Source organism: Schistocerca serialis, chromosome 3, assembly GCF_023864345.2.
Source record: "Schistocerca serialis cubense isolate TAMUIC-IGC-003099 chromosome 3, iqSchSeri2.2, whole genome shotgun sequence".
Lineage (NCBI taxonomy): Eukaryota > Metazoa > Arthropoda > Insecta > Orthoptera > Acrididae > Schistocerca > Schistocerca serialis.
In genome coordinates this window covers 763,946,289-763,961,659 of record NC_064640.1, presented here as the reverse complement: position 1 = coordinate 763,961,659, position 15,371 = coordinate 763,946,289, and the positions used below count along the sequence as shown (strand labels likewise).

General features: G+C 41.8%; 1 protein-coding gene across 1 annotated transcript in view; it reads left to right on the top strand.

Moving 5' to 3' along the window:
• Positions 1-15,371, top strand: part of LOC126470607 (Hermansky-Pudlak syndrome 3 protein-like) — a 172,789-nt gene that overhangs the window by 27,914 nt on the left and 129,504 nt on the right. Inside the window, exons 3-4 of the mRNA XM_050098560.1 lie at positions 1,461-1,702; positions 6,684-6,951. Of these exons, the coding sequence (XP_049954517.1) occupies positions 1,461-1,702; positions 6,684-6,951 (510 nt within the window). The remainder of the gene's footprint in view (positions 1-1,460; positions 1,703-6,683; positions 6,952-15,371) is intronic.

The following is a 15,371-nucleotide window of genomic DNA, read 5'->3' as shown; positions in this document are numbered from 1 at the left end:
TGTCGTTAAATTAACTTAAATATGTCATGTATTGGAAAATTTGACTCGTTCCACATCATTACGAAATATTGTATTCATGATCCATGGAACTAGTATTAATCTAATCTAATCTAATCTCTAATCTAATCTAAACAAAACCCTGTTTTTAAACATAACCTCCATTCAAATGCGATGGCCTTATGCCATCTTACTGGGAGTGCTTGTGAGCCCGTATAGTACCACTCTACTGGTAGACATTGGAGCTAATGTCTTGCTTTATCAGTAACCTCCTCATTATCCATATACTGGTTCCCGTGGCATCCATCCTTCATTGGACCAAACAGATAGAAGTCAGAAGGTGAGAGATGTGGACTGTTGGGTGGATGAGGAAGAACAGTCCATTGAAATTTTGTGAGCTCCTCTTGGGTGCACAGACATGTGTGAGACCTTGCGTTGTCATAGAAGAGAAGTCCGTTTGCATTTTTGTGATGACAAACATGCTGAAGTCATTTCTTTAATTTCCTGATGGTAGCACAATACACTTCAGAGGTGATTGTTGCACCATGAAGGAGGACAGCAAACAGAATAACGCCCTTCAGAGACAGAGAAGGCCATCACAGTGACTTTATCAGCTGAGGGTGTGACTTCGAACTTTCTGTTCGAAGGAGAGGCAATGTGGCACCACTCCATGGATTGCCGTTTTGTTTCTGGTTCGAAGTGATGAACCCATGTTTCATCACCTGTGATGATGTTTGACAAAAAATTGTGATGATCAGTCGCATAACATGCAAGCAATTCCCCACAGATGGTCCTCCATTGCTCTTTATGGTCTTCTGTTAGGTGACAAGGAAACCAGCAGGCACACACCTTTGAGTACCCAAACTGGTAGACAAGTGTGTCAGCACTACCAGTTGAGCAGCAAGTTGCTTGTTTGTAATTTATCCTCAAATGAGAGTATCTGTATATTCCAACATTGCAGGAGTCATAGCTGTCTGCAGCCAGCTGGCTTGTGAGAAATCAGACAAGTTTGCGCAACCTTGTTGTGATGATGACACATGCCTTGCCCAATGACTCACAATGCTTTTGTCTGCTGTCAGGTCTCTGTAGGCATTCTGCAAGTACGTATGAGTATCTGTGATGCTCTGGTTTTCTACCGAAAGAAACTCAATGACAGCTCTCTGCTTGGAATGCACCTCCATTACAGGCCCCATTTTCAAGGCTATGTATAGCACAATCACCAATTAGAACTTCATGAAACTGTAGGGGCTGAAGCAGGAATATTTCACAATCTCTCACAACAAATTCCACATTTTTTTCAACCGAAATTGACTGAGGGAAAAAAAAAAGTTGCATCACTTACTGAATGCTTCTGTGTTATGCCTCTGAATGTATTCTGTTATTTTTACCAGTTTTAAATGAGGATGAAATGAACTTTTTGAACACTACATGATAACTCTAAGTTATATATTATTTATTTTCAGGTGACTACATTGCAGCCCTTGAACGCAAGCAAAACCGCCAAGGTACAATCTCCAACTATGTACGAATTTACTGTAAATGGGACGTAGTTAATAACCCCCCAGACAGCACATTTCTACAGCAGCCAATGCGTGCAAGAATTGCTGGTCAGGTAACACCAAGCAGTGCACAGATAAGTTCAGGAGGATTGGAAATGATCGAACTGCCTTTGAAAAGAGACCCAAATGCAGTTGCTTGTTGCCAGGTATAGCTGACACTTATATACCTAATTTGTTTATGTTCCTGTGAGACTGTACTTTATTGGATAGAATGGACAGTGTTGATGAGATATGTGTATTTTTGATAATACAGAAGGTACAGTAAAACCCCCTTTTTACACATTTCAGTAGATTGACCCAAAAAAGTGCAAAATGCAGGTAAGTGTAAAATACAGGAAAGCATAGGAAACACAGCAAGATAGAATGAATACATTATTCTTACTGTCATTCTCATTATACTGTTCAAAATATGAAATTGAAACAACTTAAATTCAGCCTATTTAAAAAATCTGACAGTTAATTGCTTTTCTTTCTCTAAGTTATTTGTGTAATCAATCTCTTATCAGCAGAACATTTCCAGATTGGCTAAAATATGCTGAAGTTAAGCCTCTTTACAAGAAGGGGGATAAAGAGATACCATCAATATTGTCTAAGTCACAATTTGGATTACTTAAGGGTTCTGATATAGAGAAAGCTATTTACACTTAGTGTGAGAATGTACTTAATTCATTAGATAATAAATTAGAGGCTACTGACATTTTCAGTGACCTGTCAAAAGCCTTCGACTGTGTGAACCACAGCATTTTCTTAAGTAAATTAGAATATTGTGGTGTCACTGGCAATGCTGTGAAATGGTTTCAGTCTTATGTATCTGATAGGAAACAAAGAGTGTTGTTGTGAAATATCTGTGCAGTAAGCAGTCAGTCTTCATCTGACTGGGAATTAATTAATATGTGGTGTTCCTCAAGGTTCCATCTTGGGTCCATTGCTTTTTCTTGTGCTACATTGCCAGATGCTAAGTTTGTTTTGTTTGCAGATGATACAAACATTCCAATAAGTAGCAAGTCAAGTACAGATTTAGAAATTGCTGGTAATCAAATTTTCACTGACATTAATAAGTGGTTTAAAGCTAATTCACTGTCATTAAACTTTAAGACCCACTATATGCAGCTCAGAACCTGTGAAAGATTTCCTTTCAGCATATGTATAACCTATGAAAACATGCAGATCAAAGAGGTTGACAGTGTTTAATTTCTGCGATTACAACTCGGTAATAAATTCAGTTGGGAAGGGCATACCACAGAATTGCTTAAGTGCCTAAACAAGTCTGTATTTTCAGTGAGAATGATGTCAGATGTAGGAGATATAAATACAAAAAAACTTGCACACTTTGCTTACTTTCATTCTATTATGTCATATAGGATCATATTCTGGGGTAACTCATCAAACCAAGCAAAAGTTTTTAGGGTGCAAAAGCATGTGATAAGAATCGTTTGTGGTGTAAATTCAAGAACATCATGTAGAAACCTGTTCAAGGAACTTTGTATTCTAACCACTGCTTCCCAGTATATTTATTCCTTAATGAAATTTGTTGCAAGTAATACATCTCTATTTCCAACCAATAGCTCAATACATAGTATCAATACTAGGAATAAAAACAATCTACATAAAGACCTAAAATCACTTATTTTGGTCCAAAAAGGGGTCCAATATTCAGGAACACACATTTACAATAAATTGCCAGCAACCATTAAAAACATGGTTTCAGATAAAGCACGGTTTCAACAGAGTTTGAAAGACTTTTTGATAGGCAACTCCTTCTACTCTATAGATAAATATCTTAACAGAGACTGTTAAGCCAGCTTAAGTAAAAATGTCTGTTCGATTTCAGTTTTGACAGCACTTGGTCACAACAGTCAAGATTAGGTATTTTGTGTATGATAAATTTATTAATAGTGCATAACAATGTTTCATTCTGACAGGGTGTTAACTCTGTAAATATTAGCTGTTCCAGTTTAGCACATTGTATTCACCGATTTCGACAATCTCCTGACAAATGATCAGGGTAGTAAGTCAAATGTTTTATGTTACACTTTCTGACATGTTCCACACCTATGAGAATCATCTCATTTTTGGGGTCTATGGGACGAAAACTGAATCTAATCTAATCTAACTCTACTGTTTCAGAAATCATATTAAAAAGATATTAGTGTTCTAATGTAAGACTTATTATTGATAATCATCATAAAATCATAATAAATAAAACTTGTAACACAACACTGATTAAAACACTAAAGTTGGCAGTCTTTCTTTGTAAACAGAAAATAGTAGGCATGAAATCTAAGTTTGTTGCCGACAACGAGGGCACTCAGTTCATGGACTTCCTAGATGAGAAAGAGGGCAGAAATTTTTGTCATGATATGGAGTATCTTAAGGAGGAATGTTTAAGTCTGACATCAATTTGTACCAGCCTAAGACTGTGCGCCTGGTACAGAGTAGCTTATTTCATGTGAAAGCAAGAACGATTTGTAAAAGCTCATTATGGAGATGTCCGTCTTCAAAAGTAGTGTTTATTTGTATAAATGACTGTGAAATTAAATTAAAGCTGTTGTAATACAATGCAATGACCAGAAGGACAGTTGCTTCTAGAGTCACTATCATCAGATCGTGATTATCATTAAGACAGTGACTCAGCATACTTTCCCACTCTTCCAAACACTGCGAACCTATAACAGGTGACCATGATCCGAAATGCTGACAATGAAAATCTTACTTACTGTACTAACACTACATTACATGATAATTAACTTTGCATATAGGCTGCATTTTCTGCTTTGTTCCAAGGCTGACATTGAGCAGGAATACAATGCAATTTTTGCAGAAATCTGTATGAAAATCAGTGTTGAAGGTCACGATAATGTCAAAGAAAACTTAAAATGTGGTAAATGTTGTAACATGGAATCATTAATGATGGGAAAGTGTTGTATTGTGAGAATAAGACTTGTGTTGGGACTGACAAAAATTGACTTAAAAAGTGGGAAAATGTAAAATGTGGGAATGTAAAAAAGGGGTTTTACTGTATTTGGAAATTTTTATTCACTACTTTGGGTTATCGGGTGAAATTCCATGTTAAAAACTCAAAAGTCCTTATAATTTTTTAACTAGGTTTTAGTGGGCACCAGTGTCTTACACTGCAGACTGCTAGTCATCCCCAGACCCAGAGCCTCCGATCACATGCTATTAAATCACTTGTTGTCTCAGGTTGACCCATGCAGCAGACTAAGATGGTCTCTACAGCTCAGTTTTGTGGGCTAAAACTAGGCCACCTGCCATGCTCCCATCTATAGTGGTCATGAGGCCACTATTTTATGTGACATAATTGGAATGATGCTAAAATGTTCATGTGATGTACATCTTTTTGGGCCAATACTATTTTATGTCACTTAGATTTATGTACAAGAGATTTACTTTAAAATAATTAAAAGTATTAATCCATTATAAACCAAAAAACTAAACTAAATTCAGCTGGAACAGCGCATGAAGGCCCAACGGTACTGACTGGCCACCGTGTCGTCCTCAGCCCACAGATGTCACTGGATGTGGATATGGAGGGGCGTGTGGTCAGCACACTGCTCTCCCAGCCGTATGTCAGTTTACAAGACTGATTATAAACCAAACTAACATAAAATATCTTGTTTAACTGATAGTCTCACACAGGAAGCTCACATCTCTTGTAATCTGCCTCCATCGGGACTGTTGTAGAATTAAGAAGGATGTTATTTACATTTTGAAGACTGTTTTGTCAACACTATTTTTCTACTAATTTTGCAAAATCAGTTAAAGAGGACACTGGGATGATTTCTTTGAAAGAACATGGCCAAATTACTTCCCCAATCCAAGCTTGTACCATGTCTCGATTGACCTCATTGTCAGTTAGATATTAAAGCCTAATCTTTCTTCCTTCTTTGTTCCATCTGTCTCTCTATTTAGGTTTTCAGACATACCAATTATTTTCATAATGCCAGTATTCCACCACGAGATTCATTGAATATCTGTGTGTCCCTGTCACTTCTGACAACATTCTCATCAGCTTTGTCTACCCGAAGATAGAATTTGGAATGTATTACTCTGAACTCTGTTAACATGTAGGAGGCCATTGCATTTATTTTGTATAATGCCATAAAAAGTAGTTAGTAAACTCTTTCAAGTTTCTTGGAATCATAAATGCCATGTCTGCCTTTATATTAAACTGTCATGTGACACAAAGCATGAGTTGTTTTATAAATGTTAGTGGAATTAATGTATTTGTGCCACAGTATGATATTATTTGCCTTCTATACATTCACAATGTAGCACTACACATATGTCCACACAGGTTCACTTGTTTCCACTGTATTCTGTAAAAACTGTTGCAGTTAAGATATGGACATCTCTGCCATGTACATCCATATTGTCTGAGTTTTAGATGTAGTTAACTTTTATGGTTTCTCCACTTGTGTATCTCATGCCTGTAACATTTCATTACTGCATTCTGCCACTTAATACGACTTTCAGGTCCTGGTGTAGTTAATCTGCACAACAAAGCTGATTCTAATTTAAGGCAAAAGTGAAGCTTCATCCAGAACTAGTTGAGTCAGTTGAATCATCGGTTGGAGGAAGGCAAATACGTGGTACTTCCTATACTATAGTATCATTCCTCATAAGAAACTGTGGTGTTCAAATCAATGATTCAGTTACTGTGTTACATACATTTAAATTTTGTAAAAAATGATAGTTTCACTGAATAAATATTCATTTGAATGAGAGAGATAGGGATCTGAAGGAAATAAGTTTCTGTTGTGTTTTAAAACATTTTTCTCAGTGGATTTGATGAATGGCTTTATCCCTTATTCAAATCTGTTGACAAATATTCTTCTCTTAAGTCAATATCTGTGTCATAAGCAGCAGAGCAACATTGAAATACTGCTATGGATCTTCCATGAAAAATATAAAATAAATTACATTAGTTCTTTCATTTTTCAGCTCTATACATCAGTCTGCCATTGTATTTTAAAGTAGTTGCTTCACCTTTTCATTTAATATGCACAGTAACAAATAAGTTACACTATGAAAATTATTTTGTGTTTTAGTGTGGCTTGTTGTAATATATATTCACAAACTGAAAACAAATTATTGACACTATTTCAGGTAACTGGAAATTTGATTGTAGTCCTTGACAGAACTTTGGTGCTTTATTATTTCAAAGTGAGGGCACATGATATATCAAGACAGAAATTTATAGATTTTGAAGAATCTCCAGTAAGTTTGGAAATGTGTTTCACACCAATGAAAGTTGAAATGTGTGAGGATATTGTAGCTTGCATGTCCAAACAGTATCTGCATGTGTTCAAAGTGGGACAGTTGGAAAAAGAAAAAAACGTGCAGAATACTTCCATTAAAAATGAGAAGGACAATGGTAAGTACTGCAGCATTTATTCTGTTTCTATTTCATTGTTGTGCTTTATATTAATTCATTTCAAAATTTCAGTGATTGCTTGCTTACTGCTATTCTGGCACTAAACAGATTAAAGTCCTGAACTGTCATGAATCATCATTCACTGAATGCCTAGAGAGTGCCTGAAGGAAGTCTAGTATTTTATTTTTTATTATGCTATCGAAATTGTTTCATTCTTAGTAGTTGTGCTGACAAACATTTCCTTTCAATGTATTAACCATTAATCTGGTAAAATGATGCACATAAAATACTGAAAGAAAAATGTTATGAAAAGGCTAGTTGCTACTCACCATGTAGCAGAGATACTAAGTTATGGGTAGGCACGACAAAAAGATTGTCATAAAATAAGCTTTCGAACAACAAGGCCTTTGTCCAAAATAGATGACAGACACATGCACTCACACGAATGCAACTTGTACACACATAACCACAGTCTAACACAGCCTAACAACAGGCGAGGCTGTGCCACCCGCACCCTGCCATTCGGACTGAGGGGAGCTAGGAAACGCCTGAAAACCTGCTCCAGGGTGCACGCCAACATGAGGTGTATGCACCCGTAGAGAGACAGGAGGGGCCGAAGGGTCGACCTCCATCGGGCCGGAGCACCCGACGGGCGAAGACGACATATGGTCCGGAGCGGGCAAGAGTTCCATGTTGGAGGACATCTGGTCACGGGAAGCGATCGGTGGCGCGTGACCCAGGGAGGCGCCCGACGGTTGCAGCGACACGTCCACTGCGGGCGTCGCCGGCGGGAGAATAGGTGGCGGCGGCGCGTCGCCATGGGGCCAAATGGAAGGCAACGTCGGTAACACCTGGAGCTGAGGCGCTGACCGGACGGCTCTGTTGCTGAAAGCAGATGGGGAGCGGCAGATCCTGTGCGACGACAGAGGCGCAGCTCATTGAGATGCCGACGCACCTCACCAGAGGCCCCCAAAGCCAGATACATAGTGCGGCCGAGGCAGCGAAGAATGCGCCCTTCGAGCCAACGCCGTGAACCTCGATAGTGACGATAGTAGGCAACGTCGCCTGGAGCAAAAGCAGGTGTCTGCCGCTGCACAGGAACCTGATGCGGCGGATGTAGCAAAGACATCAAGGTTCGATGAGGGCGACCGTGGAGCAACTCAGCCGGCGAGCGACCATCTCGGGGCTGAGAGCGATACGAGGACAAAAAGAGCAATAACACGTCCTCCCGAGAATGCGACTCTTTCAACTTCAACATCTGTGACTCGAAAGTCCTGACCAAACGTTCAGCGGCACCATTTGACTGTGGCGAAAACGGCGCGGACGTCAGATGTTGAATACCATTGGCCTTGCAGAATGACTGAAATTCTGCGGACATGAATTGTGGGCCATGTCGGAAACTATAGTCTGTGGAAGACCTTCAATGCAAAAGATAGCGGATAATGCTTGGATGGTGGCAGATGACGTCATGGAAGACATCCGGACAACAAAAGGAAAATTACTGAATGAATCTACCACAACCAACCATCGAACATTCCAGAATGGACCAGCAAAATCGATGTGTAAGCATTGCCAAGGGGAAGTGGCTTGTGGCCATGCAAAGAATTTCCGCGGTGGTGCTGATTGTTGTTCGGCACACACCATGCAAGAAGAGCACATATTCGTAATCGCGGCATCAATTCCGAACCAAGTACAGTGCTGACGAGCAAGTTGTTTCGTTCTCAGTATACCCCAATGTCCTTGGTGGAGAAGCTGTAAGACAGAGGACTGTAACGAACGTGGGACCATGACCCTGGACTGATCATTATCAGAACGCAACAGCAAAACACCACGTCGTACAAAAAGTCTCTCCTTGTGAGCAAAAAATCGGCGAACCAACGGATCCCCGATCCGTGACTTTGACAAGGGCCATTGCGTAGCAACAAAACGCAGAAGGGTAGCAAAGACAGGGTCGGCACCTGTGGCTGTAGCTACACAACGAAAATCAATCTGAAACGATTTGACCACATCATCGGTTTCCAAATCAATGAACATGCAAGCAAGTTCGGAGGAATCAAATGTTCTATCCTCAGCAACAGGCAAACGGGACAACGCATCGGCGTTTTCGTGCTGAGCAGTGGATCGATATAAGATATCGTAGCGGTACTGCGAGAGGAAAATAGACCAGCGAATGAATTTCTGCGCTGTACGTGGAGGTACAGGCTTGGTCGGATGAAAAAGCGATGTCAAAGGTTTGTGGTCTGTGATGATGGTAAAGTGACGACCATACAAGAAATCATGAAACTTTGTAACACCAAAGATGAGAGCCAATGCTTCTTTCTCGATCTGTGAATAATTTCTTTGTGCAGACGAGAGCAATTTGGACGCAAAGGCAATAGGGCGATCGTGCGATCCATCTTTGTGCGCAATCACAGCACCGATCACGAAATCTGATGCATCCACCATCAACAAAAGGGGCTTCTGGGGACCGAATGGCGTAAGGCAAGGATTGGAAAGCAACGCCGATTTCAACTGGCGAAAGGCGCATTTGCATTCCATCGTCCAGACGAACGGAACACCCTTACGGCGTATGCGATGAAGCGGAGCTGAAATGGAAGAGGCATGTAGCACATATCTGTTATAGTAATTTATTTTTCCCAGCACAATCTGTAGCTGCTTCAAATTCTGCGGCGAAGGCAAGTCTTGTATGGCACGGAGGTGCTCTGGGACTGGGATGTATGCCTTGGGCATTGAGTACATGTCCCAGATAGGGTAAGTCACGAGCAAAAAACACACATTTGTCCTTCTGCAAGCGAAGACCATTTTGTCGCAAGACCTGAAATAATGTTCTGAGATTGGCTAAATGTTCTTCTTCCGTCTTTCCAGAGATCACAATATCGTCCAGATAGTTTGCTGCAGTAGGGACCGACGCACAAATAGTTTGTAGATATTGCTGAAACAATGCAGGGGCGGATGCACACCCGAATGGCAGTCATTTGAATCGATACAAACCAAGATGCGTGTTAACCACCAAAACGCGCTGGGATTCTTCGTCCACCGGTATTTGCAAGTACGCATCTGCTAGGTCCAACTTCGAAAAATATTTACCCGGGCACAGTTTGTCAAAAAGATCTTCTGGACGGGGTAAAGGAAAAGTTGCAGGCACTAGTTGTGGATTCACTGTTGCCTTGAAGTCCACACAAAGTCTCAATTTTCCAGAAGGTTTTGGCAAAATTACTAAGGGTGATGCCCAGAGAGAAGCCTGCACATGTTCAATGACACCTTGTGATTCCAAATCATGTAATGTTTTTGCGACCGCATCACGCAATGCGTGGGGAACATTGCGCGCTCTGAAAAATTTCGGTTGCGCGTTTACTTTCAGTTCCAAATGTGCTTTATAGTTCTTAGCGCAACCGAGGCCCAGTGCAAAAATGTCTGCAAATTCTTCACATAGACGAGAAACACTGTCTGAAGGCACAGTCTGGTTCACTGATAGGCCTGATTTACTATAGACAAGTTAAACAACTGAAATAAATTGAAACCAAACAAGTTCACTGCAGAAGAAGAACGAAGGACGTAAAATGACACAAGTTTTGTGTGTCCCTTGTATGTTGCAAGAAGGCTGCACTGTCCTAACACAGGGAGCTTGTGACCTAAGTAGGTACTTAACTTAACATTTGCGGCACGCAACGGAGGTGTGCCCAGCAGTTTGTAAGTGTTTTGATTGATCAGTGAAACTGCAGCCCCGGTATCAAGCTGGAATGGTATCACTTTGCCATTAATGTCCAAGTCCACAAAAAGCTTATTGTCCTGCTGACGACAAGAGTGACTGTCTCGTGCAACGTGAACTGACACTGGTACAAAATCACTTGCGACTTGACGGGAGTTCCTGCGATGTCGACGCACACTATTTGTGGGACGAACACAGTCACTGTTAGAGAGAGTGGCACTGGGCGGAGTGGCATGAACTACATGAATTTCCATGGGCAAAGTGTCGCGAGCCTGAGTATCCTTGGTTCGATTCCGATTCCGGTGCGAAGCAAAGGGCCTGGAATGGTTTTGAGCTTCCGATTTGAGCTTTTTCCGGCAAACACGTTGAATATGTCCTTTTCTATTACAGAAAAAGCAAATAGCTTGGCGTGACAGGCAGTTCTCACGCGAATGCCTAGTAGCACACCGTGGGCATGATTTTAGCACTGCATTTGCTTGTCAGCGCGGTACACGTGGCTGAGAGCCAGGCGGCTTTGGCGCGGCCGAGCGCGAGGACTGTTTACTGTTCCGTGCAGCTTGCCTGGCGGGCTGGTTAACCTGACACACGAGTGGCGAAGTTTCAAATGATTCCTGAGCAAAGTCAAGTGTGTCCTGCCGATCCAATATGTCCATCACTTGTTGAAGAGAGGGATTGACTAGTTTCAAAATCTGTTCCCGTATACGAACATCAGAAACGTTCTGTGCAATTGCATCACGCACCATAGTATCTCAATAAGGGAGTCCACATTGACACTCAAAAGCACAATCCCTAGTAAGGCCTTGCAAGGTACCAACCCACTCCCGATTAGTCTGACCTGCCATACGTTTTGTACGAAAGAAGGTATACCTTTTCCCAACTACATATACTGATTCTTTGAAATATGCATCTAATGCAGACAAAATTTCGTCATAGGACAGAGTTGCTACATCGCATTGGGGAAATAATTTGACTATCACACGGTACGTTTGTACCCCGACGGAGGAAAGGAGAAAAGGTTGCCGCTCGTTACCTTGAATTCTGTAGGCGGTGAGATGGAATCCAAATTGGCGTGACCACTCCGTCCAGCTTTCCAGTGCAGCATCAAAAGGACGAAAAGTTGGTGCAATTGCGTGTTGTTGCTGCGTTAGCAGTAGAGCGGCGGCTGCCGCATCGTTTTGCATTGCGCGTTGACCCTGGACGAGCTGTCCAAGGGCATCCAGTAAGGCCTGCGTCTGCTGATTCTGTAAGCGATAAAATTCGGACAGTACATCTGGAGATGGTGGCGAAGCCATTACACAAGTAGATCAGAGCAGTATAGTTACGAACACGGTGTGGCCTCGTCGCCAAATGTTGTGGGTTGGCAAGAGAGCCAACCCGGTACAACTAGAGGAAGCCGAAAGGCACGCGTTTTAGCTCACGCAGGCTGGCGTGAGGTCTGGAACAGGAGAAGGAAATGAGACTTAGAAAAAACTGACGTAGCTGGTGGAATACTTAACTTTAATCCATAAATGGTGAACGTCGCTCTTGATGGTACATGTTTTACAGTATCAATAGTAACTGGTAATGGCGCCTTGCTAGGTCAGAGCAAATGACGTAGCTGAAGGCTATGCTAACTATCGTCTCGGCAAATGAGAGCGTATTTTGTCAGTGAACCATCACTAGCAAAGTCGGTTGAACAACTGGGGCGAGTGCTAGGAAGTGTCTCTAGACCTGCCGTGTGGCGGCACTCGGTCTGCAATCACTGATAGTGGCGACATGCGGGTCCGACGTATACTACGGACCGCGGCCGATTTAAAGGCTACCACCTAGCAAGTGTGGTGTCTGGCGGTGACACCACATGGAGTTCATGAGAATCGAAAGTATTTAGCTTGAGCTGGTGTGTCAGTACAATGTAGGTGGCTGGGACAATGTAGCCATGCAGGTCATATGTGCATTCTGTTCGATCTGAAAGCTCAGAAATGTTCTCAGCCTTATTTATGTGACAATCAATGACTCAATGCCACAGATACATGGTGAGTTTTACCTTTACTCCTTCCATTATGTATAATCCAGTCTGCCACAGTAGCTGAGTGGTCAGTGTAGGTGGCTGCCAGGTAGAGGACCTGGGTTCAATTACCAGTACTGCCAATGATTTTTTCTTGGTAACGGGTGCACTCAGCTTCATGATGCCAAGTGAGGAGCTACTTGGCCGAATGGTAGTGACTTCATGGTCTCAAAAGTCTGCAAAACGGCCGGGAGAGCGGTGTGCTGACATAACCACCCTCCATACCACATCTGCATGATGCCACAAGGCAGGAGATGACATGGCAGTCAATAGACATTCATTGGCTCTTTGTGGCCTGAATGAGGAACTTGTTAAATTATGTATATTCCACCAGGGACTTTCCTTTAATGTGTTTGAAATAATACAGAGCTGGAGCAGACTAGCACAGCTCCTGCACAGTGATATGCTAAATCATGAAATGACCCAAAGGCTTGCTGCTTGTCAGTGATGATAAGAATCTTAGAGCAGTAGGCTAAAGTGGGCCGAAGCGTTATAAATGTGAATCTGAAGGAACAGAACTAAACTAATGGAGCAATTTAATTTGATCTCGAACCACATTTAGTCACTTGTATGTTGCAGTTAATGGGTGCTCAACACATGTAGTCACTCGTTTGGACTTTACAGTGTTCCATTCAGTAATGTTTGAGGTAATCTGTTGTTTGACCATCTTTAGTTGCAAATGACAGTATCTGTTCACATCCACAGGCCCACAAGGGGGACCGATGAGCAGTCTTCTAACAGCTGAGGTTTATGAATCAGGACAGTGGAAGTGCTATGTCTGCTGTCTTGGCAGAAAGTGATGCTGTCAGACCCAGTTTCACTCTTTATATCTACATCCACAACCACATTCTGCAAATCATTGTGATGTGCATGGTGGATGGTACTTCCCACATTATCAGTTATTATGGCTTCTTCCTGTTCCATTCACATATGGAATGTTGGAGGAATGTTTGCATCAATACCTCTGTGTATGCTGTAACAGTGTAGTCTTGTTTTTGCAATTGTCATGGGAGTGATACAGAGGTAGTTTTAGTATATTCCTGGATTCCTCACTTAAAGTTGGTTGTAGAAACTTTGTAAGTAGGCCGTCCCAGGATAGTTTATGTCATTATTCAAGCATCCCTTAGTTCAGTTTTTTCAGCATATCCATGATGCCGTCCCATGTCCCAAACAAACATGTGACTATGCTTGCTACTCTTATTTTTATATACTAAATATCACCTGTTAGTGTTATTTGATATGGGCCCTACACTGTGGAGATGTATTCTAGGATGGGTCACATAAGTATTTTGCAAGCAAACTCATGTATGAGCATATTTAATTTCCCTAGTATTCTACCAATAAACTGAAGTCTGCCACCTGTTCTACCTATGACTGAACCTTTGTGGTAATTCCATTTCATATTCCTGCAAAGTGTTACACCCAGGTCTTCGTATGAGTTAACCAGCTCCAATTGTTACCCATTGATACTGTAGTCATAGGACACTACATTTTGCATGACACTACCTGTTTATCTAGTTTGTTGATTATATAATTTTTTCTACTTGTTTTAGTTGCCCTTTCTACTTTGATAATCACTGCTGCTGCAACTACCTCATAATCATTATCAATTTCATTGTGCACACCATGTTTGGGTATGATTGTTGATGAATGTGAGTGAAAATGGCAGAGAGTAATTGCAATTTTAAATGAAATTATATCTTAGGCATTTTTTTGTTTTAACTTGATGTCCATCCTTGAAACTGACTTTTGCCCAAACAGACTCACATGCAGTTTCAATTTCGATCTTGGTGTATTATAGTTTCTTGTCTAATGGGACAAATATACCACAGCTATTTCCCATTAGTCTATCCTTTTGATATACACTTAATTTTTTCTAAACATCTCACTGCTACCAATCTTGGGTTTTAACCAGCTTTCTGTATTTAGTATTTTGAAAACTCCATTGCTTTCACAAGCACTTCAGACTCTGACACTGCATTGTGAATGCTTCAGTAGTTTATCTCTAGGATTTTAATTCTGTCACCTGTAAGTTCCTAAGTTAGTAGGATGGATATGGTGTGTGTGCACAAGAGGAGTTGGCCACAGTCCGGAAGCAGCTGGGGGCTATTATCGCCACTGTCAGCCATCTGCAGGCTGCTACCTCAGGATATGGTGGCAGCAGAGAAAGTGGCATGATGCATGGACACCTCAGGTGTCTCTTGTTTTGCCCACAGGCTTTGCTGTTGGGGCTCATTTTGGGATCTGCGTTCACTGCAGGGTGAGTGGTGGGTTGTTACACGGTCACATCCCTTGAAGCAGAGCATGAATGTGGAGGCTGGCTGTCTGGCCTCGTACATTCACTCTGTGACTGGACAGGTGGTCACTCCTTCATTGAGGTCTGAGCAGGCACACAGACGGAGGGCTGTACTGGTTATCAGAAGCTCCAATGTTAGGTGCATTATGGAGAATCCCTAGGTAGTGTCCAGGACTGGAAATAATGCCATTGTGCCTTCAGTGTGTTTGCTGGGGAGGCCTCATCTGAGATGTGGAGGAGCCCTGCTTTTGGCTATTGAAGGTAAAGGATGCAGCAGTCTGAAAGTTGTTGCTCATATTGGCACCAGTGACACCTGTCCCTTAGGTTCTGAGGCCATACTGTGTTCATATGGGCAGCTGGTGGAAGTGGTG